Below are 25980 nucleotides of genomic sequence, written 5' to 3'. Positions count from 1 at the left end.
GTAGTTAATAAGAAACTCGCTAGTTATTTTGTTAACACACATCTGTAATGCCTAATCTAATCACAATAACAAAGATATCGACACAGGATAACTTCACTGCTCTATTCCTCTAGACTTAAACTCAAGAGAGTTTTATCCATATCTTTAATTTCTCATTTATAGTTCAATATTAATTATTATCCGATTTAAAAATACGTAAATACTGAAGAGGACAACAGTCTCAGCAAATCATCTAGTTCTGGATTTTTCGTTCTTAGATTAGAGCTCGCAAAATATTAAATTATGTGGACTGGTCTCTCAGATTTTGTTCTTGTCATTTATCAAGATTTTATTGCATAAAATATAACACGTCTTAATTTCAACATCATCAGGGATTTATTACGTAATTAAATTTATTGTAGTTCTCGGTGACTACTGTCTTATTATTTTCATTACCTATTACAATACGTACAGAAAGTATTTTACAACAACGAATTTGAGCTTAAAAAACTTATTATCATTATAATCCATTATATTATTTATGTGCTTCCAAATACTTTATTAAACTTATCGTTAGACATAAACCTGTGAAATATTACAGTTATTACGTAGTAATTAAGCTCGAAAAGCTATAATACCAATCTGTCGGTCCATACGTGACCCAGTAATTAATTGGTTGGGCTGCGAATAAGAAAGTCCGAGATATGGGCTACAAGATACTGTCTTTAGTTGAAGAAATGTGATAACTATGAGAGGTAATCCTCCGAATTGGTTCAAAGCAACCTGATATGCGGCGAGTGCCTCTGACTGGTTGTCCTTTATTTGGTCAGCAGTTCTAAATTAGGAATGGCTATGCCAAAACCTTAAAAGTCTAGCACAATAAAGTGTCGTTCATATTGTTGTTACAGTGTGTTTAATTTGATCTGTATAATTATCAAATATAATTTCTTTCTAACAGTTCGTGATGGTAACGGCGCTTTCGGAAACCGAAGTAATCTCTTTCCCTCTAGAAAAGATGTTAACTTACCTTTTCCTGTACCGCGTCCCAAGCTTCTGTTACTGGTGTATCGTTCATGTATTGTTTGACAGTCTTCAACATATCACTGTGCATGTGTTCATCCATCTACGGAGACAAATAATCATTCAGTAAATGAAATGATTGTTTGTTTTTGAATTTCGCGCAAAGCTACACGAGGGCTATTTGCCCTAGGCGTTCTTAATTTAACAGTGTAAGACTAGAGGTAAGGCAGCTAGTCATCATCACCCACCGCCAATCCTTGGACTACTCTTTTACCAATGAATAGTGGAAATGATCGTCACATTATAACGCCTCACGGCTGAAAGGGCGAACATGTTTGTTGTGATGGGGATTCGAACCCGCGATCCTCAGATTAAGAGTCGAATGCCTTAACCCACCTGGCCATGCTTCGATATATTATATATCCAGATGTACCATTAGCGGTATATCTTGGCTATACATGCAGATAATATACTCTTCAAAAAAAGAAACGCAAAAGGCAAAATATGAGACAAATTGTTAACAAGTTTATTCCGGGTAGTTCTGTATGACATGTGTGAAACTTTGCACATTCACTGCTGAACATCCAAAGTCTGCAAAGGCGAAGTCCACGCTCACTAGTTGAAAATTAACGTCCCTCAGCGTCAATAACGAGTATGCCTCCGTGTGCATCAATAACTGCTTGGCATCTCCTGCCCATGGAAGCGATGAGATGGAAGTGGAATGGCTGTCCACTCAGTCTGCAAAGCTGCTGCAAACTGAGATAGAGTCTACGGTTGAGGTTGTCGCCGTCGCAGACGTCGGTCCAACTCGTCCCAAAGATGTTCGATGGAATTTAAATCTGGTGATCTAGAGGGCCAGGGAAAAACGTTGATGTTGTGGTGTCTCAAGAAGACTGTGGCGAGTCGGGCTGTGTAAGAACAGGCGTAGTCATTTTTTTTGAAAAACGTCGTTGACGTTCACCATGATGGGTTGCACATGGGGCCTAAGAATCTCGTAGACGGTTGCGTACGGTCTGATCGGAAATCCTACGCAGCCCTGGTATGGTTGAGGCAGTAGACGTCGCAGTGGTGGTCCTATCCCGAAGGTGACGTAACCGGATGTTGCGATCTTGTGCGGGCGTGGTCACACGAGGTCTGCCAGATCGTGGACGGTCATGAGAGGATCCATGTTGTTGGTGATGATTCCATAGCCTTGTGATGGTGCTTGGGTGGACATTCACAGCTCTGGCAACATCTGATCGAGATTCGCCTGCGGCCAATGGCGTTGCTGCGTTGTGCTTCAATCAGTCTTGGCGTAACTGTATCGCGTGTCGGCGGCTTAACACTGAGCTATGGAAACCGAGAACCCGTCACTTTTATAGGGATTTTGCAGATGTTGCACTTGCAGAACATGCAGATCTCTCAAACAAATTTATTGAACACGCATGCGTTTTGGCGAAAAATCCGATGTTTTCCTCCGTTTTCAAAGTGCACAACTTTTATTGCCATTTTGGTCTGACAATCAGTGCCTTAATGTGTGTTACATCACATACTCTGAGCTTTTAACGTTATTACATATATTTCTCTTTAAAATAACAAAAATATCCCTTTTGCGTTTCTTGTTTTGAAGAGTATATAATTTACAGTTGCTATATAAGACAAACATGTAAAAGTGGTGGTGCTACAGAACTTCTAGTTCCGACGCCTCTGGCATAAACGTCCACATAATTAATTCCAGGTGGAGGCAAGCCATTTGCCTTATGTTTAAATGCGATGCTCTGGTTTATTATGGTTTTTTTATGTACATTTAATTTTCTAATATGTTATTGAAATAAATTATTCAAGTAAATTTGCTTCTGAGATTTCAGGAGAGAGAATGTCCCTCCTGCGAACACCCATGGTAGCAAGTAAAAACGAAAGAATAACATAATATTTCAGTTTTGAACACTTTAATAGTAAAAAAAAAATCAAATGGATGTTTTAACCGCAAGAAATGTTATACTCGATATCTTAATTGTAATAAAATCACATTCGATGGCCTAAAATAACTCACTTTTGCTAATTTGACTCCCAGTATTATAATTACCAATAATTTCACTCCTTGTAATATTTTATTAATGTCAAAAATTATGTTTTAATGTTCCATTATCGTTGCTTGCTACAGTAGCTGAATGACTGAATAGGTTGTAGGAGGATACATTTCATCTATTGAAGGTCTTACCAATTAAAATTGGCAACAGTTGCTGTCAGTTGTAGAAAAATACATTCGCAGTGAAGCCACAAAGAGTATTTATTAAAATAAATACATAAACGTTTTAAGGATTGTCTTACCTCATTTCTGAAGACGTATCCCAGAATTCCACCCACAAGCATTGTAATAAATATCATAAAAAGGATGATGAAGAACTGAAATAAGATATTGGTATCATTTAAGGCAGCATAAACATACAAAAACAGCAAAATATTCTAAATTTATACGCTATGACTTGAAGTTGAACAGGGATTACTTCATCGTGAGGTTTTAGACCTGTGTAATACATTTATTAATAAAAAAAAGTCTTATTTTTCTGTCAAGTTTATATAATTGTTCGTGATGTAATATGATATACACGTTTCGCGGATATCAAATTATTTTTTGATTTACAAAGCTGCTTGTACTATTTCAAAATTACTTAAATGAAAAACACATGTACATTTAAACATCGACTTGTTATAAGTTGTTTTTTATCTTTTTCTTATTTGAATTAGAAACCCTCAATATTAAATATTCAAAACTAAATAAACACATAATTAAGTGATGGCATATTCATGTATTCAAACCTTAACCACGATTATAGGTGAATACATGAAACTTGGCATACCTGAGTAACAATAACGTACTAAATTTTGGGAAAGACCTTACAACAAGCTGACAACACGAGTTCCATGGTTAAAAAAAAAAAGAAAAAGACAAACCATGTCGTAACAAATTGGCGCTCTCTGTTATGGTCGTTTTTTTCTGTCGTGATGACGTTATCATGCAATACATCACCGAAAGAGACAGTTAACGTGAAATACATCTACCAAGAGAACAGTTATCATGAAATACATCACCGAAAGAGACAGTTAACGTGAAATACATCTACCAAGAGAACAGTTATCATGAAATACATCACCGAAAGAGACAGTTAACGTGAAATACATCTACCAAGAGAACAGTTATCATGAAATACATCACCGAAAGAGACAGTTAACGTGAAATACATCTACCAAGAGAACAGTTATCATGCAATACATCACCGAAAGAGACAGTTAACGTGAAATACATCTACCAAGAGAACAGTTATCATGAAATACATCTGTAAAGACGACAGTTATCACCAATATATGTACCCTGTTAAGAATCGTAGGATTTTCTCCCTTTTACAAAATGGGGAATAAAAGTATGGTGTCAGTTTCATTGTTAACGTTGAATGACTACCATAAATATCTTGCAAGATGATGGATTTTGACCATCATAAGCTAATGGGCTTGAAATATGAAATTGCTTTAGTTCGGAATGAAAAATTACAATCACGAAACAGTGAAAACATTCTTCTTAAATTCTGAGAAGAAACAAGCAACAAATAATCATACCCTGACCCAGAAAAATTTCAAAACACTAAATAAAGGAATATCTTTTTGTAGAAGTACAGTAAGTGGGTATACAGAACAGACGAATTTATATATATATACCGACAGCCACATGATTATGTTATCTGTTTAAATATTATATTAAAGACTCGAGCTTATAAAACAACATAGCACGCTCAATTGAATGTCTCATAATCATCCATTTCGCTAAACTATAATAAAATTGTTGAAATACGTGAAAATATTAATGAACTTATTAATGCTCGAATGTTCTAACGAGTATTACAACTTGTAAACTAGAATGTTTAGCTCACCCAGTCGTCGATAAACTTCTTCTGTCGATGTAACAAAAGGGTGGACTTTGAACCTCGGACTTAATTAAAATGTGCTAAGCACTTACACGTTAACTTTCATTCAACAATAACACCATAACAGAGCTTTTAAATTTTTTTTCTTTTCAGAGCGCGTTCAAATAATTGTTTAGCAATTAAATGTATACAGATTCATCCTTATGAAAAGAAAACAGACAAGCTTACCGTTAAAAGCATACATTTGATTTCTTTAAAAGCTCCCATGCATCCTAGGAAAGCAATGATAATAACTATTACACCAGTGGCAATTAGAATGGCAGCAGAACTAACATACAGGTTGCTGCCTAGCAGGCTCTCCATGAATGCTTTGTCTGCCAACGTCCACACTCCTATAGAAAAAACCACAATTCCGCCAATCTAGAAAGTGAAGTAGAAACACTAGAATAAGTAGTTGAAATTGGCTAAACACATAAATCAATCGATCAGCGTTGATGAATCTCATTGTAATCTATTAACCAGCTGGTTAGATTTAATAGTAAGGTACGTATTAAACCTAAAATTAAATATAGCTAAGGAAAGGGCTTCCTCCAGAATATTCAGTCTATATTTGTATAGATAGGCATGAGAAAATTTCACACTTATTTGTTAATGTGGTCTTTCTATGCTTATATCAAATTATTGTGTGAAGTTCTTACGTTACTGGTTAAGGATGATGCAAATTTGACCTTTTCTTAATGAAACACGATTCTGACGATAAATAGTGTCTATTTTAATATATATTCGACTTTAATAACTTAAATTTGCAACATTAGGTTTTCTTAAGCGTTTAAATTAGCTATTGATCTTAAGATGCTTTGGATTCTTAACGTAACTACGACAATAAATATCACATTTAGAACTTTGATCTCGGTTATTCAGTGGTTGAAGTAACAACAAATGAGATATAGTGAAACGATCACAGAATTGCTAATTAATACCTATAACTATAAGCACCTTCCATTTACGTAATTGCTAAGTCTTATCCAGTATTATATGTTTTATAAGAAGCTTTCATTAAGAAAGGTCTCATAAATGCGCCAATCTCCCATTCTAGTTTGTTTGTTTTTTGAATTTCGCGCAAAGCTACTCGAGGGCTATCTACGCTAGCCGTCCCTAACTCTTGGACTACTCTTTTACTAACAAATAGTGGGATTGACCGTGACATTATAACGCACCCAAGGCTGAAAGGGCGAGCATGTTTGGTGCGATGGGAATGCAAATCCGCGACCCTCAGATTACGAGTTGCACACCTTAATCCATCTGGCCATGCCGGGCCTCTCCCATTCTAATATCATAAATAATTTGGTGTTTGGAGATATACCGAGTTGTTATGCAAATGGAAACATTAGATGAGATCAGCATCGAATCACGAACGACACTTATCGATTTTATTAATTTCTTAAGCATTATATTCAATTGAGACAAAACTACTTTCTGAAGTTTACATATCTTTAAAATTGTTTAAGACCGATGGAAACACTGAGATATTTCAAACCCCTGGGATGCAAGCCCCACCAGCCTTTAAGTTAATCCAAACTTGTAAGGAAACAAGCTAATTTATCATAACAAGTAGTTCAACAGTTTGGTCAATTTGCAAAAGGAAAAAAAAATGCAGCAATGCATAGAATATATTACAGGAGTAGGTAGTTTTAAACTATCAATCTCCAAAACCAAAGCAAATTTTAAACTATTCACTACATGAGATCTTTTTTCTCCCTTAAACCTTCCATAAAATACAAGGTGTTCATAAAGTCCTTGTCCAAATGTAAACCCTAATAACGTTTGATGTACACACGATAAAAACAAACTGTAAACGATACAGCACAATATTTCTTGTTAAATCTCAAACTAACGAATATGGCGACGACAGAAGAAATCGTTAACTACGTGATATGATTAATCTGTAACAGCAGTTAATACCCATTACAATAACGCTTCGACACACCGTAACTCAATTAACGGTTGGATTAAAAATTTTAAGTAAACGGAGTCAACGAAGGACAAACCACGATCCGGAAGGCCACGATTCAGTGAGAAGGCTGTAACAGTCGTCAAGTAAGCATTTGAACAATTTCTTGTTCTGTTACAAAATTTATTTATCCCTGAGCTACGTCGATTGAATCTTTCGGATAAAACATTCTTCTAACAAGGATGTGCCTCTTGCATTTTGATTTAGACGTGCGCGAGCTTTTGAATGATGCCTTCTCAAAGACGTAAACTGGCAGATGTAGACCAACTGTTTGGTCACTGCGGTTCCCAGACCTGTTCTATTTGGACTTTTTTATGAGCCATGTAGAAACTACTGTTCGTTCTTCAAAGTCCAATACTTTGAATGGACAAAGAACAAGAATCACAAATGATTTTCATTATATTATTAGCAGTAACTAGAGAATGTTTTGGAGAGTTATAAAATTGGCTTAGAAATGTATCGCCACAGATGGCGGATACGTTAAAATTTGTAAAATTAATCTATGTTTTAATAACGCTTCGTTAATTATATTTTTATGTAGTGTTTTATGTTCTTATGCGTTTTGTTTATAGCACGTGTATCATCAACAATTATTAAACTTTACATTTGCACAAGTAATTTATAAGCCTTATATGGGAACTTAGTTGCACAAATAATTCATAAACCCCTGCAATGGAAAGATTAGTTGCAAAAATAGTTTATAAAACAATTGTAATTGGAAATTTAGTTACACAAGTAATGGAAAACGTACTGTAGTTGGACGAATTTGGTTTATTATGAATTTTACGCAAAGCTACACAAGGGTTATCTGCGTTAGGCGTCCCTAATTTATCAGTGTAAGATTAAATGAAACGCAGCTAGTCATCACCACCCACCCCCAACTCTTGGGCTACTCTTTTACCAACAAATAATGAGATTGACCATCACATTATAACACCCCCCGGCTAAAAGGGCAAGCATGTTTGGTGTGGCGAAGATTCGAATCAGCGACCCTGAGATTATGAGTCGAGTGCCTTAACCACCTGGCCATGCCGGGCCAGTTGGACAACTACTTTATAAGCCCTTTTAATGGGAAAGCTAATTGCATGAGTAAGTTATAAACTTTTATGCTGGGAAACTTAGTTGCAAAAGTACTTTATAAACTCTTGTAATGGAAACTTAGTTACATAAATAATTCATAAACCCTTGTAATGGGAAAAATTAGTTGCAAAAGTAGTTTATAATACACCTGTAATTGAGAACTTATTTATACAAGTATTTTATAAGTCCCTGTAATGGAAAACGTAGTTGAACAAATATTTTATAAAACCACTGTAATGGAAAACGCAATTGCATAAGTAATTTATAAACCCTTGTAATAGGAACTTAGTTGCACGAGTACTTTATGAACTCCTGCAATGGGAAACTTAGTTGCATAAGTAATGTATTAAATCTCTGTGATGGGAAATTTAGTTGCACAAGTACTCTATCAATCATTGTAATAGAAAGCAAAGAACAACCGCTCATGCAAGTGCATTTTTTCCAATTTATTTTGTTTCAGAATTTCGCGTAAAACTATAAGCTTTCTGTGAAAAGCCAACCCTAATTATGAATTGATAGGCTAAAAAGGTTTGGTTTGGTATGTTTTGAATTTCGTGCAAAGCTACACGAGAGCTATCTGCTCTATCCGTTCCTAATTTAGTAGTTTAACATTAGAGAGAAGGCAGCTAGTCTTCACCACCCACCGACAACTCTTGGGCTACTCTTTTACCAACAAATAGTGGGATTGACCGTCACTTATAACGTCCCTACGGCTGAAAGAGCAAGCATGTTTGATGCGACGGGCATTCGAACTCGCAATTCTCAGATTACGAGTCGAATCCCTTAACCACCTGACCATGCCGGGCCTAGGCTACAGGGAAAGGAGCTGGTCAATCGCACCCACGGCAGCGAAGTACGGAATGCGTTTATGCAGCAAGAAGGCGCGAACGAGAAATATTCGGATCCACAGTTTCGACACGTTTGCTGCCCTTCTTTTGTAATAAATTCGATGGAACAAAGTTTATTCAATATCTGGAATTTCTAGTTTGTTTTTTGCCTGTAGACTCAAAATGGAAGTTATTAGTATTATTATTATTTTATAAATTAGCTAATTTTACTTCCTTTGAAGCTGATTTGGCCGAGACCTGTTCCCAATGCTTTTGAGATTTTATATTTGTAACACTAATTTCATATTGACTTGACTGATCTATGAACAGACAAAGAATTTCACATGAACCATAGAAAATCACAAAGATCTGAAGAATTACCTCTAAAATCCCTTATTTTTCTTGAATATGTTCTTAGTTAATGTTTTTCGAGTAGATTTTATACATTAAAGTAGCATAAATTCAACGAACAAATTTACTGAGTTATGAATACGCAAGGAATTTCATATTTATTGTGAAATATTACACAATATGCGAAGAAGCAAGTAAAATCCGTTGTTTTATTCGAAGCTGTTTAAAAGAAGAATTAATGATAAAAGCTCTCATCAAAACTACGTCCTCCACCCGCCTCTTCTATCTGTGTGATGTACTTTTCCATCTACACGGCATGGGGCTGATTAATAATGCAGCATGGGTGGGGTCTTCTATGGGTGTGCACACATCTTCACTAGTCATAAGCCATTACCTTTTGATCAATCAGCTATTAATGATACTAAATATAAAAAACATAAAATCTCGTAGTCAGCTAACCTATCAGTTTCTCCAGGGTTTATTAGACTTTTGTAGGTTGGTCAGTTAAACAAGCTCACAAAATATGGCCAGTACTTCACGAATGTATGCTTTATTCGGCATGTTAGTAATTTAGAAGTTTTACAGCATGGTTTAAATTTGAGAGAAAGTTTGGGCCCCGTATATTTGTTTTTTCTAGACAAATTAAATAATAATTAGGTTTGTTAATGCAGTTTTTCTTGGTGAAACTAGAGCTTAAAGGGAAGCTCAACCCGTGTGTATTTGTTGTTTTTTTTCTATACAAGTTAAATAATAATTAGGTATGTTAATATAGGTTTTTCTTGGTTAAACTAGAACTCCTGAATATCCCTTGCAGATAGTTACTTACCAAGATAAGTAAATTGGCCATAAGCATGGCATACTTGATGGCTTTTCCACAACCCTCAACCATTTTGAACCTGAAAAGAAACACATTTTAAGAAATAAGACATCAAATATGTGAACATTTAAAAACAACATAAAATTATATCGTTATTAATAAACAACTACTTGTACCGATACGTCACGAACCTTACTCTCTTATCCACTAAACAACTACTTGTACCGATACGTCACGAACCTTACTCTCTTATCCATTAAACAACTACTTGTACCGATACGTCACGAACCTTACTCTCTTATCCATTAAACAACTACTTGTACCGATACGTCACGAACCTTACTCTCTTATCCATTTTCTTGCTCTTTTAGAGCTTTGTTTAGAAGATAATGAAAATAAATCTTTTTAATTTGAGAAACTTTGCTACTTTTAAAAAAAATACAAATTGTTTCCTACTATTTGTTTATATAAACGCCAATTTCTCAACGTATTAAAATGATTACAAATTTTCATAGTTAATAAAAATTTGATAGTTTTTGCATGAAATTCGAATCTTATTGAAACAAGTAATTTCTTTTTCGTGCCATTAAAGTATAAAATATATAAAATACACATATAATTACACGTAAAAAATGTGTACCATTAATGAATATTAATACACAATACTGCTATTGATATAAAGTCTATTTTAAGAGGTCACATTAAATCATAGTGAAAGCTCTAGAGGTGATACTGGCGTGGTATTTGTACTACGTACAATTCCTAAGGAACCATTACCTGATGAAAATAATTTACAGACAATCCCAAATAGTGTCCGAATGTACGTGGAAATGCTTATTGGAACCGTATATCAGTTGGAACAAACAAACCATGATAAACTCATATATAAAAATGTCATGGAAATTATTTAGATTGTATCCCTCATCTAAAAATTAAAAAAATCTAGTTTATTTATTTCAGAATAAATAAAATATTTATTGTATGTAATAAAGTATTAAGATCACTAAAATAAATACAGATGGGGTTATTAAAGCTTGTTAGGCATCAGCGTTCACGTTCTTAGCTCCTTGAGAAGAAGGATGGTGACTTAGTTTTACATAAACACATTTTTTGGCTCGTTGGGTTTCACGCAAAGATATAAAGGGGCTATATGTACTACCGAGCTTTAATTTTGAAATGATAGACAAAAGGGTGGGAAGCTAGTCAACACAACCCTCTGCGAACTCAACTATTCTTGTTATACTGAATAGTGAGATTTTATTCTCATCCAAATCTTACAAACGGGATGCAAACCAAGAATTTTGTGATTCATAATTCAGACATTCTAACCACCTTCATGATATGCAGGCAAGTCACGTGTTTTCCATCTCCTTAGTTAATGTTAAAAATATTGAAAAATTTTCTACATATTGTGTATGTAGTATTAATATCGAATGTTGGTCAAAGGAGATACTACGTTCCTCTCGCCCTAGTTACTTACGGAGCTAAGTCATTCAGCTCGAGTGTCACATGCATTTTTATGTAGAAATGATTATTGCAATTTAGAATAGAGATTTTTTTCCATCGACTATTCAAGCCACACCATACCTTGTTTGGAAGTGAGAGTGACCCTCTGTCGTGCTCCAATTGGCTCAATAATAAGTCTGAAGGCTTATAATGCAAAAACTAGGCTTTAATACCCTTGGAGAACACAGTGAAGATAGCCCAATGTGTAACTTTGTACTGAACAACAAAGAAACAAAAACTCTGTCACATGGATAGCACTAGTGGCCTGAGAATAATGGCAGTGCTGATTGTAATATGAAATTACACGTTTTCCCAGTCTGAAACATGATGTATTTGAAAAAATAATTTAAGATTATTGATCTGCGTTGAAACAAACTACGAGCTCCCCATTAAAAGCGTAGCACCATACACTTATTTCAAATTTACATTGTTTCAGTATGTTAGTTTCCTTTTTTACCTTCATTTGGGGCCAGGTTTCATATTTTTGTTTTAAAATACATGCCTCATGACTAGCCTAGAAGTGAAATAAGTAAATTTGACAATACCATAGAATAAGTAATAAAGAGAAGACTTGATGCCGTGACAAAAAACATTATTTTGTGAAGTGTCTGTTTTTCCTGAGGAATGAACTTGCTTGTGCATTTCTGAAATATTTCATTATTGAGTTGGAGCTTTGCCCTTGAAAAAAATAACATTTTTCACAAGTTGGAGGAATCATGACCACGAAAAGTCTTCTTTAGGACACTGAACTTTTGCTGATGCCGCGAAGGTCCATGATTTATTTTTCGCTCTGTCCACAGTCCCAAGAAAAACAGTTGGAATTTGGCTCAACCAGCGTGACCGATTGTTTCCTTTCTTTCGAGAGATAAACGGTCAAGTCAGATACTACTAATGTTCAAACATAGCCATCACAATTTTTAAATGTAGACACTCTGTATCGAATAGCGGGATTAACTGTTGCAGTTGTGATTTTCTCCAAAACAAGTTCAGTGCATGTTCGGTAACATATCACGGACTGAACCTTGACCTTTTGGTCAAACAGCTCAACACGTTAAGCGCAAGAACTTGTCCAGTTCAACATTAACAACATTTATATTTCTATTGCAACAACAAGAGGCACCGCTGAAACCAAAGTGTAAACAATATTCAGTTGTTGTTGTTTTTTTATTCTAGGTGTGGCGAATTAGCTATAACTATCAAAATAGAAACTATAAGAAGACACGTCATTTATTTTTAGTAAAGAAGAAAAACACATACAATTTTTCTTGAGTGAAATTAACCAAAAACTATATTTTTTTAAAAAAGACTTAAATTCACTATGGTTGCAGGTTACGTTGCTTTAATCACCCACTCTATGCCATTTTCTCAAATAAAATAAAATGAGCTAAAAAGTGAGTGCATTGATTTTTCCAATTTTAAAAACATTAATTCCTTTCGAACGTTTAGAAGAACCTGTGAGGAATTTTATACGTTTCAAAATTTGCTGCAGAATAAAAATTTAAAACATAAGAAGAGATGTGTAATAGGGAAAATATTCACATTAAAAGGAGAGTAAATTTTGCTTTCTTTTTCAATATATTCAAAGAACTGAAAGTATGAAAGGCGTATGTCGGTCGTTGGGTTTGTTTTTGGCTTTCCCGCAAAGCTACATGAGAGCTATCTGTGTTAGCCGTCCCTAATTTTACAGTGTAAGACTAGCGGGAAAGCAGCTAGTCATCACCACCCACCGCCAATGCTTGGGCTACTCTTTTACCAACGAATACTTGGGTTAACCAAAACATTATAACGTCCCCACGGGTGAAAGGGCGAGCATTTTTGGTACTAGCGAGATTCGAACCCGCGACCCTCGGCTTACGAGCCGAACGCCTTAACTCACTTAGCCATGCTGGGCCCGATCGTTGGGAAGTTTTATGCTTCCCAAAATATTTTAATTCCGTCCTAACAAAATGCGAAGAGAAAAACTGTGAAATTAACTGTTGTAAAGCAACTAGCCTTTTTCGTTCTGTTTCTTAGTACGTTTTAATAGATTACGAAAAATTAATAGCAAAATATAAAGAAAAAGTAAAAAAAAACGCTCTTACTGAATCTTCTTTCTCGTATGGTTATGATGAAATGAGAATAAACAATTAAATAAAATTATATAACAAAATCTATCCATACTTACAAGAAAACGGATAAATTAAACATTATTATACATAGACAGTGTTGTACAGTCATTTTGGTGGATATGCCTTTTTAAAGTAAAGCTACACGAAACGTTATTTGTACTGTATCTGCCGTAGGGATCGAACTCGAATACTTGTGTCATAAATCATCAAGTTTATTAAGCAACCAAGTGATAATTTAGTACAAATTGTCAAACAACTAAAACTTGATCTTTTTTAAAAACGGAGTTACTGAGTTGTAATCAATTTGAAATATATAGTCCATAAGTTCAAAATCTGTCAAAAATTAACTTTTTAAAATTGAAACGCCTTTTGTTCAAAAGCAAAAATATAAAAAACCTGCTGTATAAAAAAATGTCTATTGCGTCAATTTTAAAAATTGAAGTTTTGCTTTGTTTTTTTGTTATTATTGTTTTCGACCACACACTTGAGAATACGAAATATTTGTAATAACTTAGCTAGAAAATTTATGTTAGTGCTGTGCAATTTTGTTTGAATATGCTATACTGTTCGTGAATATGTTGCGCTGAAGTTCGGCAGTATTTTTTTTATAGTCACCCTGTAGTTAAGTTTCGTATTTTAAAGTGTGATGATACCATGCTGTCGGAGTGCTCTGTGTTAATAGAGAGGCGAATTTCTTATACAACTGTTATAGTTGTGTTACTACTTAGGGTCGAGTAACGAATACTAATTGATTAATACAGAGTAGTAATTATCTGTACGGGGAAAATGTCAAAAATACGGCTCACTTTAGTGGTTTTTACACTCATCAACTTGAAGCTCTTAAAATGACTTCAACGGATAGATAGCACATAAACATCAGTAAACTCAGGACAATTTTCCGTATTTTCTGAACAGTTGAATGTGAAGATCATGAACTAGTCCCAATAAAATGATGACAGTAAAAATTGAAATAAAATAAATATTAAATTACGCTGGTAAAATATCACGAGTGAAACTAGCTATGATAAAAAACTATTTGATAAAACATTTACTATTTTGATAAAAAATAAGTTGTAATAAACCGACTGAAGCTACACTTCTATATTCCGAAGTTTTAACAACTTTTTCATGTACTTTTTGCATATTAAGCAAATTATATTCAAGCAAGACCCAAAACATAAGTTAACCATCAAGATCGGTTTTGTCAAACAGGTTGTCGTCTTGTTTGTAGGTTAAAGTTAATATATCTACACAAGACACCAGCATCGACAGAACTAATCTGTAACATATATTCTACCACATCGAAAAACGAGCGACTTATACCACGCTTTCATTAGTATACAAGTAGTGTATTTCCTTTCAAATTATGCATACACAGCGTGTAATTAAATAATACAGATAGGTCAATTTTAAAGATATTTTAAAATAAGGCTGTTTGCCCGAAAATTTGAAGTTTGAGGTAAACCTTTTCTATTCACATAAAATATTTTTATTTTAAGTTTATTCTGCAACAATAAACAAGTTTCATTCAAACCGTCCATATTTGTACAAAAAGTCCAATGTCTAGTTTTCTTTTCATATTTATTTTAAAATATCAGTTCGGTAAATATTAACTTAATTAAAGAAGACAATGAATACGAATATACATCTGTATTTACTCACCTGCTTTTACTTTCTTTCAAGTAGCCAGAATTCTTTCACGCACTTTTGATTTAGATAGGTAGATTCTGAAACAAAACAAAACAGTCACTCTTATCTTATATTTTCAAGCGTATATATATATAAAATGAAATAAAACTCAGAACATTTCAATGCTTTAGATTAAGTACACTCCCAGCTTTTATTTTAACATTATTCTCAACTCAGCACGTGCTGTGAGGAAGTATGCTGAGGCACACACTCATTCTTATACAGATAAGCTCTTGTTCATCCATATGACAGGTAAAATTCCGAGCGTTGTTAACGCCCTCTACATCTTGTTTTTGAAGCATCCACTTGTGCGTTGATATAAAACCAACGTTGCTCAAAAAACACACGGAATTTGTATAACGAACCTAACAGTTTTGTCGGTTTCATAACTTCTATAACTTTATGTAATGGAAATGTTAACTAGCGAGTACTGTAAAAAGCTAGAATTCTGCCATGCACTGAATTCACATACTGTAAACAAACGAGATAAATAAGTTATAAATTAATATTAAGCATGTTAAATACTCATAGCTATTTTAGTTTAAATGTAATAAGATTGCCATGATTTAGATAGTTTATATAGCATAAGTGTTAAATTTAGTTATTTTTAGAAGCGATAGTCTATTGCGAGTTTGTTTACGTACTGTTTACGAATCATGTGTTGTGCAGTTCAGTTGCTGAGTAATTTGTGATTGTTATAATATTGGATCATGTTACTAGAGCCTTCTGAGTTTTCTTGTTGTAATTGAGTATTATTACAACATTTCATCTAGTAATGTGTGGAACGCTCTGGACCTCTGCGTAAAAAAATTTAGAGTATAGCTATAAAGAGCGTAAAGTGGTGATTTTTAAATTAAAATTATTACAGATAACAGAGTAGAAAAGAAATAATTTGTCTTATCAATTATATTATAATATATATTATAATATAGCTAAACCAGCCTTTGTGGACCTTGACGGAAAGGAACAGCTATCTGAAGCTCTGGGTATAACTGTGTAATATCGGAGCAGGAATAGTAATTTTTCTTATCAAATTGTGTTTTAAAGTAACTGAACCAGCCTGTGTGGACGATAAAGGAGACAGTAACTAAAGCTCTGGATACAGCTGTGATAACAACAAGTTTAACAAACATTTATTTATATGTTTGACGTATTTTAATATATTATTTCGAAATAAGTGTACTGTGTGCCGTTTGTTTATTGTTGAATTTTTTCGCTAACAAGTCTCAGACACCTATTGTACAGAATCTGGCCCATACATAAAAGCCTGACAAAGCATTTCTCTTATAATTTCTTACAGTGTAATGCTTTTATTTAAACGGTTCTACGTTTTTGAAACAGATAATTTTAGACCGTAACAATAAATGTCAACTTGAATATAAGGAGTGGAAAGTGCCACTTGTGTAAGAATATATATGCAAGGACTGTTTTAAATTGGTCTGTGATTTTGAATAACATTTCTCACTGAATACTCAGTAATTCTCCAAGCGTAAGACTTCTACCTTTCTCCCTCTTCACTTAGTTGAGTGTTGTTTCTCTTTCATTTCAGTTTTTCATCAAAATAAGAGTATCTTAGTTATTTTCAATCAAAATAACAAACAACTCATATTAAAATTCATTGGCACTTGTAAAAATGCTTAATGTCAAAAATGCAATTTTTATTATACAACGATTTATTGTACACAGTCTTAAAGATTCGCAATTGTTTATTAATTTGCGCTTTTGTGGAATATTAATGAGTTCCAAGCTTGCAGGCGATTCACATTCGGCAAGTTTTGAAAATTATTAAGAAGAAAAAATAACTCTAAAGGATAATGAATTATGACAATAGAAACTTTATTTATACTGTACTGAGCATTGAGAAACATAAATATCATAATAAATAGAAATAAAACCACAAGAAAAATAGAGAACAGTTAAGTATGTACAAAATTACCTCGAAGAGTACCTTAGAGTCCAAGAGTTCAAAGCTCTAACTGACTCTGAAATGCAAGATATAAGCACCTCCAAAGCTCTAACTGATATGATAGGCATCATAATCACTGCCAGATGCGCCACTCTATATCATACACTACATCAAATACATATATCACTGATATTATGGAACAACAAGTATTAGAAATGATTGGATCCGCAAGGGTATGATAGTCACTCACAAAACCATGAATCATTACACAATTCATCACCCACCATTACTACGGTGATTATCATAACCTTAAAATAAAAGAGAATCCTTAATAGCCGCGGAACTTTATTTAGGCAGGATTGGAGTAACTTAATCTATAATATCAAGCGTGGGGCAGATGCGTATAACCAATTAAATTTTAATACTTATAAGGATCTTTACTAGTCTACTCCCAAATATAATTTATTTTAGGCAAAATCAGAATAAATTAACCTATGAGACCTTAGGCATGATAAAATACATCAGTCTAAAGGGTTTGACGTTACTTCTGAGTCCAAAACTGTATTTAGATTTATAATCAGCCAAGAGATGACGGAGCTATGAACTGAAGTTTTTGTACTTAAAAAACAAACTCAAAGTCGTTCTGTGAACCGCTATGCTGTGGTAGAAGCCAAAAAAACAAAATTAAATAAAAGTGAAAACACGCAAGTATCAGAAAGTGTTGTTTATTTTTCAATTTTGCGCAAAACTACACGAGAGCTATCTGCACCAGCCGTTCCTAATTTAGCTCGTGTAAAACTGGAGGGAAGGCAGCTAGTCATCATCACCCACCGCCAACTCTTGGGCTACTCTTTTACCAACGAATATTGGATTGATTGTAATATTATAATGCCCCTATGGTGAAGAAGACGAGCATGTTTGGAGTAACTGGATTCGAACCCGCGACCCTCAGCTATGGAGTCGAGCGCTCTAACCACTTGGCCATGTTGAGCCTCAGAAAGCACTAGAAAGATGAAACGTGTTTCTTTTTAGTTCTAGTGTGAAATAAACATGATGTGTTATATTTTTGTTTTCACATTGTGCGCATCGTCTTCTATCCAATTACACTCACACACACTAACTACATCCATTCATGCTTATTATTGATTTTTGTTTATTAGTTTTATCATCGTAACGATTTAGCCTTTCTAGAAAAAATTCTAGAGTGATATAGAATTCAGAAAATATGAACAGAACAATCAACGGCTGCCATTAAATTTATATACATAACCTTTTTTAACTGCATAGTGTTTCGAGTATCTTCGATTTATTGCTGTTTTGAATAAAAATTTTAAATAAACAAACTTACTTTCGAAAAACAACCAAAGTTTTCAAGGTGTGTATTAAAGTAAGTTGTGGTATTCATACAGCGTTTGCCAAAAACGTAGCACCTCATTGTGACATTTAAAAAGAATAACCAAAACGAATTTGAATTTTGCAATAAAACGGTATGTTATGCACACGTGGGCTAAACACCAACGTCAGAAACTCCTAAGATTCAGATACAACAATTCCTAGTTTTCAATTATTTACAAGAAGGAAGGTAGCCAGCAACCACACGTCGACATATATCTTTTACAGTTCTCACAGCTGAAAGTTGGGAGAGTGTTCAGTGATATTATCTTTCGATGTATAGGCACTTCTATCCGAAGCCTAGCACACTAACCATTAGGCCACGCCTGCCCAAAATAACATAAATAGGCAGGTACAATAGAAGTAAAAGAATTTCTACTGCGAAGATCTTGCAGATATATGATTATACTTTTGAGCTTCATTCAAACTTCTAAACTACAACATCGAATCTTTATGGAAGTACAAATAGGTTAAACAAGGTTTGTTCTTATAAATGTTCAAACTTAACAAGATGATGAATTGGAAAGTCGGTTTAACATTGTAGGTAAAACAAGCTTGTTCTAATGCCATACGTGTTTAAGTTAGCAAATCAATACAGAGAATCCGTAGCTCAATTAAAATTAAAGAATTGAACAACTATTTATCTATAACTGAGCTCAAAGATATTGCTGGTGTGAACGTGTTTTGTAGTCAACATGAGCCAAACCTATACACAGAGTTCAAGGGAGGTCTAGTTCAATACACACTTTGATCAATAACACACAGTTATAGATGTTCTATTAGAACAAGTAAGATAATAATATGGATAAAGTGTGTGTAATATACCAGTAGCTACAGGTGTTAAGTTATAACTACATTCTTCAAGTTATGTAACAACGTGGATCAAATAGAACTAGTTGTATTTGTTTTGAGATATCCAAACTTATACTTTTTAATTTATTTCATATTATGTGTGTTTACTTGCCTTGATTTCTATTTTAATTGATGAAACTTTTATGTTACTGTAGTTTTCGTTGCACAAAATATAAAAGAAAGTCATAACTTATGTGATACAGAATGTGGCTTTGGTCAATTCAGCTGAAGGAGATTCAAGGTCCGGAGCGAATGAACAGGAGGAAAAGAAGGAAGACAATTATTTGCAATATGAACTTAGCATTTTCCTAAGATAAATAAGCAAAATGTGAATAATGTCAACATTTCAGAGTCATTGAAGCAAATAAATGTAAAATTATACATGTTACCAATTAAAAAAAATGAATTGTTAGTATAAAAGAAGTTATGAACTTAATTTCGAAACAGAGTTATAAATTGATTAAAAACATGATAATTTGAAAAAAACAACAACCAGAAGCACATAACAAATACAGCAGGTTGAAGAGAATGTTATAATGTTATATTTACTAAAGAATCAGTTCAATAGTTAAAATAAGCATAACACAAATGGGAATATTGAAATGTACGATATTCCTCAGTTGCAAGCTGAAGGTGCTGAGAAGTTATTGAAAATTAAAGGTTAATTGATTTATTGCTATCAGGCTGTTACATATGAAATGTCAGATTTCATGTGCAAATTTGAAACTCAATTGTTAGTGGCTGAAAGAGAAGCATTATCATAAGTTTATCAAAATAATATAGTGTACTGATCTGGATAATTTCAAGCTCACTTTATTTTTCTTATCTCAGAAACTAAATTATATTTATATTGATATTTGTCACCACGGATAAAATTGATATTCGTATTATTGTATCAGTTCAAGCTTGGTTACAATGTAGCGACAACAGCCCGTAATGTCAATCATACCTTTGGTGAATAGCACAGCTAACGAGTGCTCAGCACAATGTTGCTTTAGAAGATTTTGCTCTGGTGATACAAGCCTTGAAATTGAGCCTCAGGCCATTCTCAGACGGCCATTAACGAGGAGAAAATGAAGGCCTTAATTGAATCAGATACCTGCCAGATAACTGTGAGAGAACTTGCCGAGAAACTTAATGCTGATTATTCAACAATTTTCTGATATTTTGAAGCAACTGGTAAGGTGAAAAAGCTCGATAAATGGACACCTCACGAATTGAATAAAAAACTATCAAAAAACGAGTTAAATTTGTTTTCCACTTCTTAAAACAATAAAAACGACTCATTTTGCCACAGAATTGTCATCTGTGATAAAAAATGGATTATTTACGACAATCCACGACGATCCAGCTTGGATATGAAGAAGCACCAAAACCAGCTCTTCATCCTAAGATATTACGGTCAGTGTTTGGTGGCCGTCAGCAAGTGTGATCTATTATTCTTTCTGAAACCCAGGAGAAACAATCACAACAAAGAAATATTGTTGTGAACGTAAAATTATGTATCAAAAGTTGTCACGAAAACATCCAGCAACAGTCAATCACAATGGACCCCTACTGCTTCATGATAGTGTTCCATCTTATGTTTCACGCGTCACTATTCGAAAACAAACGAACTTTTGTATGAAACTTTACCTCACTCACCAAATCCACCAGATCGTTCCCTTACAGATTGTCAATTTATTAAACAGTTGAGCGCTTTTTAAAGTAAAAAAAAAAGGTTTGTAAATTAAAGGGCAATTGAAAGTGACTCTAAATACTTCATTGCATCAAAAAATGTCCAAAGTTTTAAAGATGACATTTATAAACTTATAACTCGTATTGAGTTTAAAGAAGCTTATTTTAATTAAATAAATTAAACAACAACAAAATGTATTATTTTACATTTTCTTTTTAGATATTTGACATTTCATATGCAACAGCTTGATAAATACAAAAATACACAATGTGTTATCTGTCGTGCCCAAAACTAAACGTAAACTAGCTAATAAACAATAATTGAAACAATACTCGCTGTTTAAGCAAAATAACACGTGTTTGGTATTCATTCTAATTTCTACAAATTGTTGTCCAAAAGGAAACATCGTATACATTGCTTACACATTTTCGGACACCACTGTCAGTAAAAGTATCAAGGAAAATATAATTCTAATAAACAAAGAACTTTTGTGAAAGACAAAAACTTTTGCGAAAGAAAATAAGTTGATATCTATAGTTTTCAATAGGTCAGCGGTAAGTTTCTGAGGTTCGATTAAGCTGTCCCATCAGGTGACCCCACAATATGTAACCGGAAATTAGAGAAAAATGTATATTAAGAAGGCTTCTGGTATTGATAAGACAGCATTATATCATATCATGTATTGCAACATCACTTTTTTGACAATATGTAACGATAGAAATCGGCACAACAACTGACACGTTAGACATATAATTCTTAAATTAGGTAACAGTAAGGTCCAAGCAGTTATAATACGCCGGATGTATCATGTCAGAACACACCTATCAACGTATGTAATAATAAGGATCAAGCAGTCGTAATGTACTTGGTGTGAGGTTAGACCCTTACATTTTAAATTATGTAACAAGATTGAGCAAGACGAAATAACAGATTGGTGCTACAAGTGTCACGTTAAAAACAGACTTCTCAAGTATTGTAACAATATAGAACAAGAACGCGTAATATACTGGGCATTACAGATGTCATGTTGGAACAGTACTTATCAAGTTATGTAGCAATAAACATAAAATAATTCAGGAATGAATTCATATTATGTGACCTATGGGAGTAATCTTGACTACAGAGACTGAACTTATATTTATCAAAAATAATTATTAGATGACTCAATATAACGCGCACGAATTCAATTATTTTAAAGAATACTGGGAATTGTTTGTTTGATTTTGGAATTTCGCGCAAAGCTACACAAGGGCTATCTGCGCTAGCCTTCCCTCTAGTCTTACACTGCTAAATTAATAACGGCTACTCTAGGGCTACTCTTTTAATAACGAATAGTGGGATTGACCATCACATAATAACGCCCCCACGGTTGAAAGGACGAGCATGTTTGGTGCGATGGGGATGCGAATCCACGACCCTTAGATTACGAATTGCACGCCTTAACCCACCTGGCCATGCCGGGTCAGTTACGATGAGTTTACCTTTTCCGTGTTCAAACACTTTAGATTAAGTAGATTCCCGCCAATGATATAAGAGTGGAATTTCCGACTGATCTTATCGCGACTTGAGCTGATAGACGTAAGTTCATTGAGAAATATTAACACAAACAAGTTATTAACGTGAGTGGTGTTTTTTGTTGTTTTTGCTTTATTTCAGTATGTACATTTACCTAAAATGTATAATACAATATTTCAGTACTTCTTAAAAACGTTTCAAAAAAGTTTGTGGTAATTTTGATTTCGTTTAGTGAACATAATAAGAGAACCTGTGGACATTGACTAACATTTTAGTAAACATAAGGAATGTTCACTTTTTGAATAGTAAGACAGAAATGTATGATAAACACTCACTATACGGGTTTAGAATACATAAACACAAATTAAACACTGGTCATACAAAACACACCCAGCGGTGAAATATTCTGCATTATTTTAATGTTTGTTATTAAGCACAAAGTTAAAAAATGTGCTCTATTGTTTTATTTATTTTTGACTTTCTCTTAAAATAGGGCTATCTGCGCTAGCCGTCCCTAAAAGTGTAAGATTAGAGGGAAAGCAGACAGTTACAATCACCAACCGCCAACTCTTGGGCAACTCTTTTACTACCGAATAATCGGACTGACCGTCACATAACAATACTTCCGCGGCTAAAAGGGCGAGTACGTTTGATATGACAAGGATTCGAATCCACAGTCTGGGAGTCGAGCGTCTTAAGCATCTGGCCATACCGGTTCTTAATTTGCCCCAAGAAACACGGTATCGAAATCCGGTTTTAAGCATTATGAGTGTGTTTTTCTTATAGCAAAGCCACATCGGGCTATCTGCTCAGCCCACCGAGGGGAATCGAACCCCTGATTTTAGCGTTGTAAATCCGCAGACATATAAGCATTATGAGTTTTCAGACTTACTGCTGAACCACTGAAGTTTTTATTTTAATGAAGCTTAAAATAATTCTACAGGAAGCGAATCTTCCTCATGCATACACGACTTATTTTGATATCCTGTTAATATTTAGGGTCGAATAAGGAATAGTAATTGACTAGTACAAGTTATTCCCATCATGCTGTTCCCATTGTTTAGTGGAGTATGTCACTTGGAGTATAAAAAGAAAGAATAACAACAACATACCATTACCAATAACAAAAAAAATAACTAACACCACATGTCGCTCTTTCTTCTTGCTAGTTTCTAAATGTTTCACATATACTGCGAAATGTCGACTTTTTTCTATTAATTATACATTTTGGTATTTTTAATGATCTCACGGCTTGATTATCAAATTTTTCTATCCCGACTTCTGTGTCATTGATCTGACAGAAATATAAGTTTACAGGTAAGTTTCGCATTGAAAACTGTAACATTTTGGATACTCAGAACAAGGAGCTAATGAGAATAGTGTCGGAACTCAACACCAGATTCTGTAGTCAGTTGATATCACTCGTACCTTGCATTATACAATTACTAGCATAATTCACCATGTAATTATAATTAATATATTTTTAAAAAATCAGGTTAAAACGAGAGTGTATTAAAACCTAATCGCCTGTTTTGTTTGATTAAACAAGAAAATAAATCGCATATTGTTACCTATCATTATAATAAACTCAAAGTGTTAAAAGCAGGTTCACCTGACTAAAGCATTTGGGTATAATAGTTTTGTGTTGTGGTTTACGAAATTTTTGTTAACGGGATGGCCAACGAAATGTTTACAGAGCTTCGTGGCTGAAATATGAGGTTTGATTTCCGTAGTTAAAAGAGATCAGTTAACTCATTATATGGCTTTGAGCTAAAAACAAACACACTTTTTAGTGTATGTTATTATCATGGCTACAGTAAACTTAATACATGCAGTTGTGAGTTTGTCAACCTAACATAGTTATTAATAATGATGTATTTATACTAACTAGAAAATGTGGGTGGGTGGAAGGCATGTGCTGCTTCTGTCCTGTGTGTTAGACGTTCATATATACATCCCTATTTTTGAAGTTAAAGAAATAGAAATTAGGAATTATTATAATTTTTCTGAGGATGTTAAAATATAAATAACATGCTGTAGCTGGCTTTGACTACCTGGGAAGATATTTAAACAAAAAGAAACAAAACAGGATTAAGCACATCTGCCTCATTGCCAGAAATTTCAATTCCAATCTCTGTGTGTGTCTTACTTGAACATTTCTATACACTGGAAGAACATGATAAAATATTTCAGCTGGAGAAACTTCTTGCTTTATGAAATCGACTGTAACTGTAGCTCTACACTACAAATTTTGCAAGGAAGTATTTTTTTTTAGACTGAAATGACAGATGAAAATTACCTAAGTAGGAATCCACTGTGGTACTTCTATCATTGCTGTCACTCTTTATAGACCTATTGTTTTGCACAAAGCTACAGAAAGGGCTATCTGTGATCTACCCACCACGGGTATCGAAATCAGGTTTCTAGCAGTATAAATCCGAAGACATACTACTGTGCCACTGGGGTTGCTGATTGTTTTGAAAATGCGAAAGAGAATTCAGCAACTACATGTTCAAACTTTGCAAAGGCAATGAATGACTTATCTTGCAAAGTTTTGGCTTCCCAGGTACGTTCCTAAATATAATAGGTCAGTTGACGTGAGCTAGATTAATAACTAAATGGTTGCTGACAATTTTGTCGTTTACAAAGAACAGTCATCCGATATCAACGACAACAGAAGGTTATTTATTCGAGGCCAGTACATTTAAACGTAATATGTAAATAATGATAAATCAACCATGAACACGAGTTGAGTGTGTGTGTGTGTTTTCTTATAGCAAAGCCACATCAGGCTATCTGTACAGTTTACTGAGAAGAAGACACGAGTTGAAATTTCAGTTGTAGATATTGTATATTTTTGTAATAAACCAAAACAACGAATAGTTAATTATTTTTAGTTATTTTTCACATTAAACATAACTACAGTAAAAGGAAAATACCATTTCCGGATGAAGTAAGCCACATCCTGTTACATAACTACTACCTTCAACCGATATTAAATTATCAAATGGCCTCATAGCAAAAACATTGTGTTTGATCTATAAAATTTTATGAGAATTATACTGAAATATTTGAACAAACCAGGTGTAGCTCTATAAGAGAAAACTACTATAGGCGGTGTGAATAATATGCACGAAAAATTGTTCCAAGATGAGTTCTCTAAAAGTTTATTGCATAATTATCACAGACAGAAGTGAAAATTAAAACCGCTGTTCATAATATAGGAACGTTTTTACTTAAAATAAAACATTTTCTTATCAAATTAAGTACTTTACCGATATAAAAAAAATCAGACTTCCATAAAAATACTCAATATAGGCACCATAAAAATTACATTCTTCAAATAATCA

At 33.9% G+C, this 25980-nt stretch overlaps 1 protein-coding gene across 10 annotated transcripts in view; it reads right to left on the bottom strand.

The window, feature by feature from the left end:
* The window catches only part of LOC143235013 (CD151 antigen-like), a 65112-nt gene that overhangs the window by 5824 nt on the left and 33308 nt on the right, over positions 1 to 25980 (bottom strand). For 6 of the 10 annotated variants that reach the window (XM_076472720.1, XM_076472719.1, XM_076472717.1 and 3 more), the window contains 5 exons: positions 15261 to 15325; positions 9994 to 10063; positions 5127 to 5318; positions 3310 to 3384; positions 1007 to 1102 (listed from right to left, as the gene is read on the bottom strand). In XM_076472720.1, coding sequence (XP_076328835.1) covers positions 1007 to 1102; positions 3310 to 3384; positions 5127 to 5318; positions 9994 to 10056 — 426 coding nt within the window. In that variant the 5' untranslated portion in view covers positions 10057 to 10063; positions 15261 to 15325. Of the gene's footprint in view, positions 1 to 1006; positions 1103 to 3309; positions 3385 to 5126; positions 5319 to 9993; positions 10064 to 15260; positions 15329 to 22577; positions 22670 to 25980 lie in introns of those variants that run through there. The other 4 variants (XM_076472726.1, XM_076472724.1, XM_076472725.1 and 1 more) reach the window with 2 other exon arrangements.

This window comes from Tachypleus tridentatus, chromosome 12 (genome assembly GCF_004210375.1).
Source record: "Tachypleus tridentatus isolate NWPU-2018 chromosome 12, ASM421037v1, whole genome shotgun sequence".
Taxonomy (NCBI): Eukaryota; Metazoa; Arthropoda; class Merostomata; order Xiphosura; family Limulidae; genus Tachypleus; species Tachypleus tridentatus.
The sequence above is the reverse complement of the archived record's forward strand: the minus strand, read 5'-3'. Positions and strand labels throughout refer to the sequence as shown.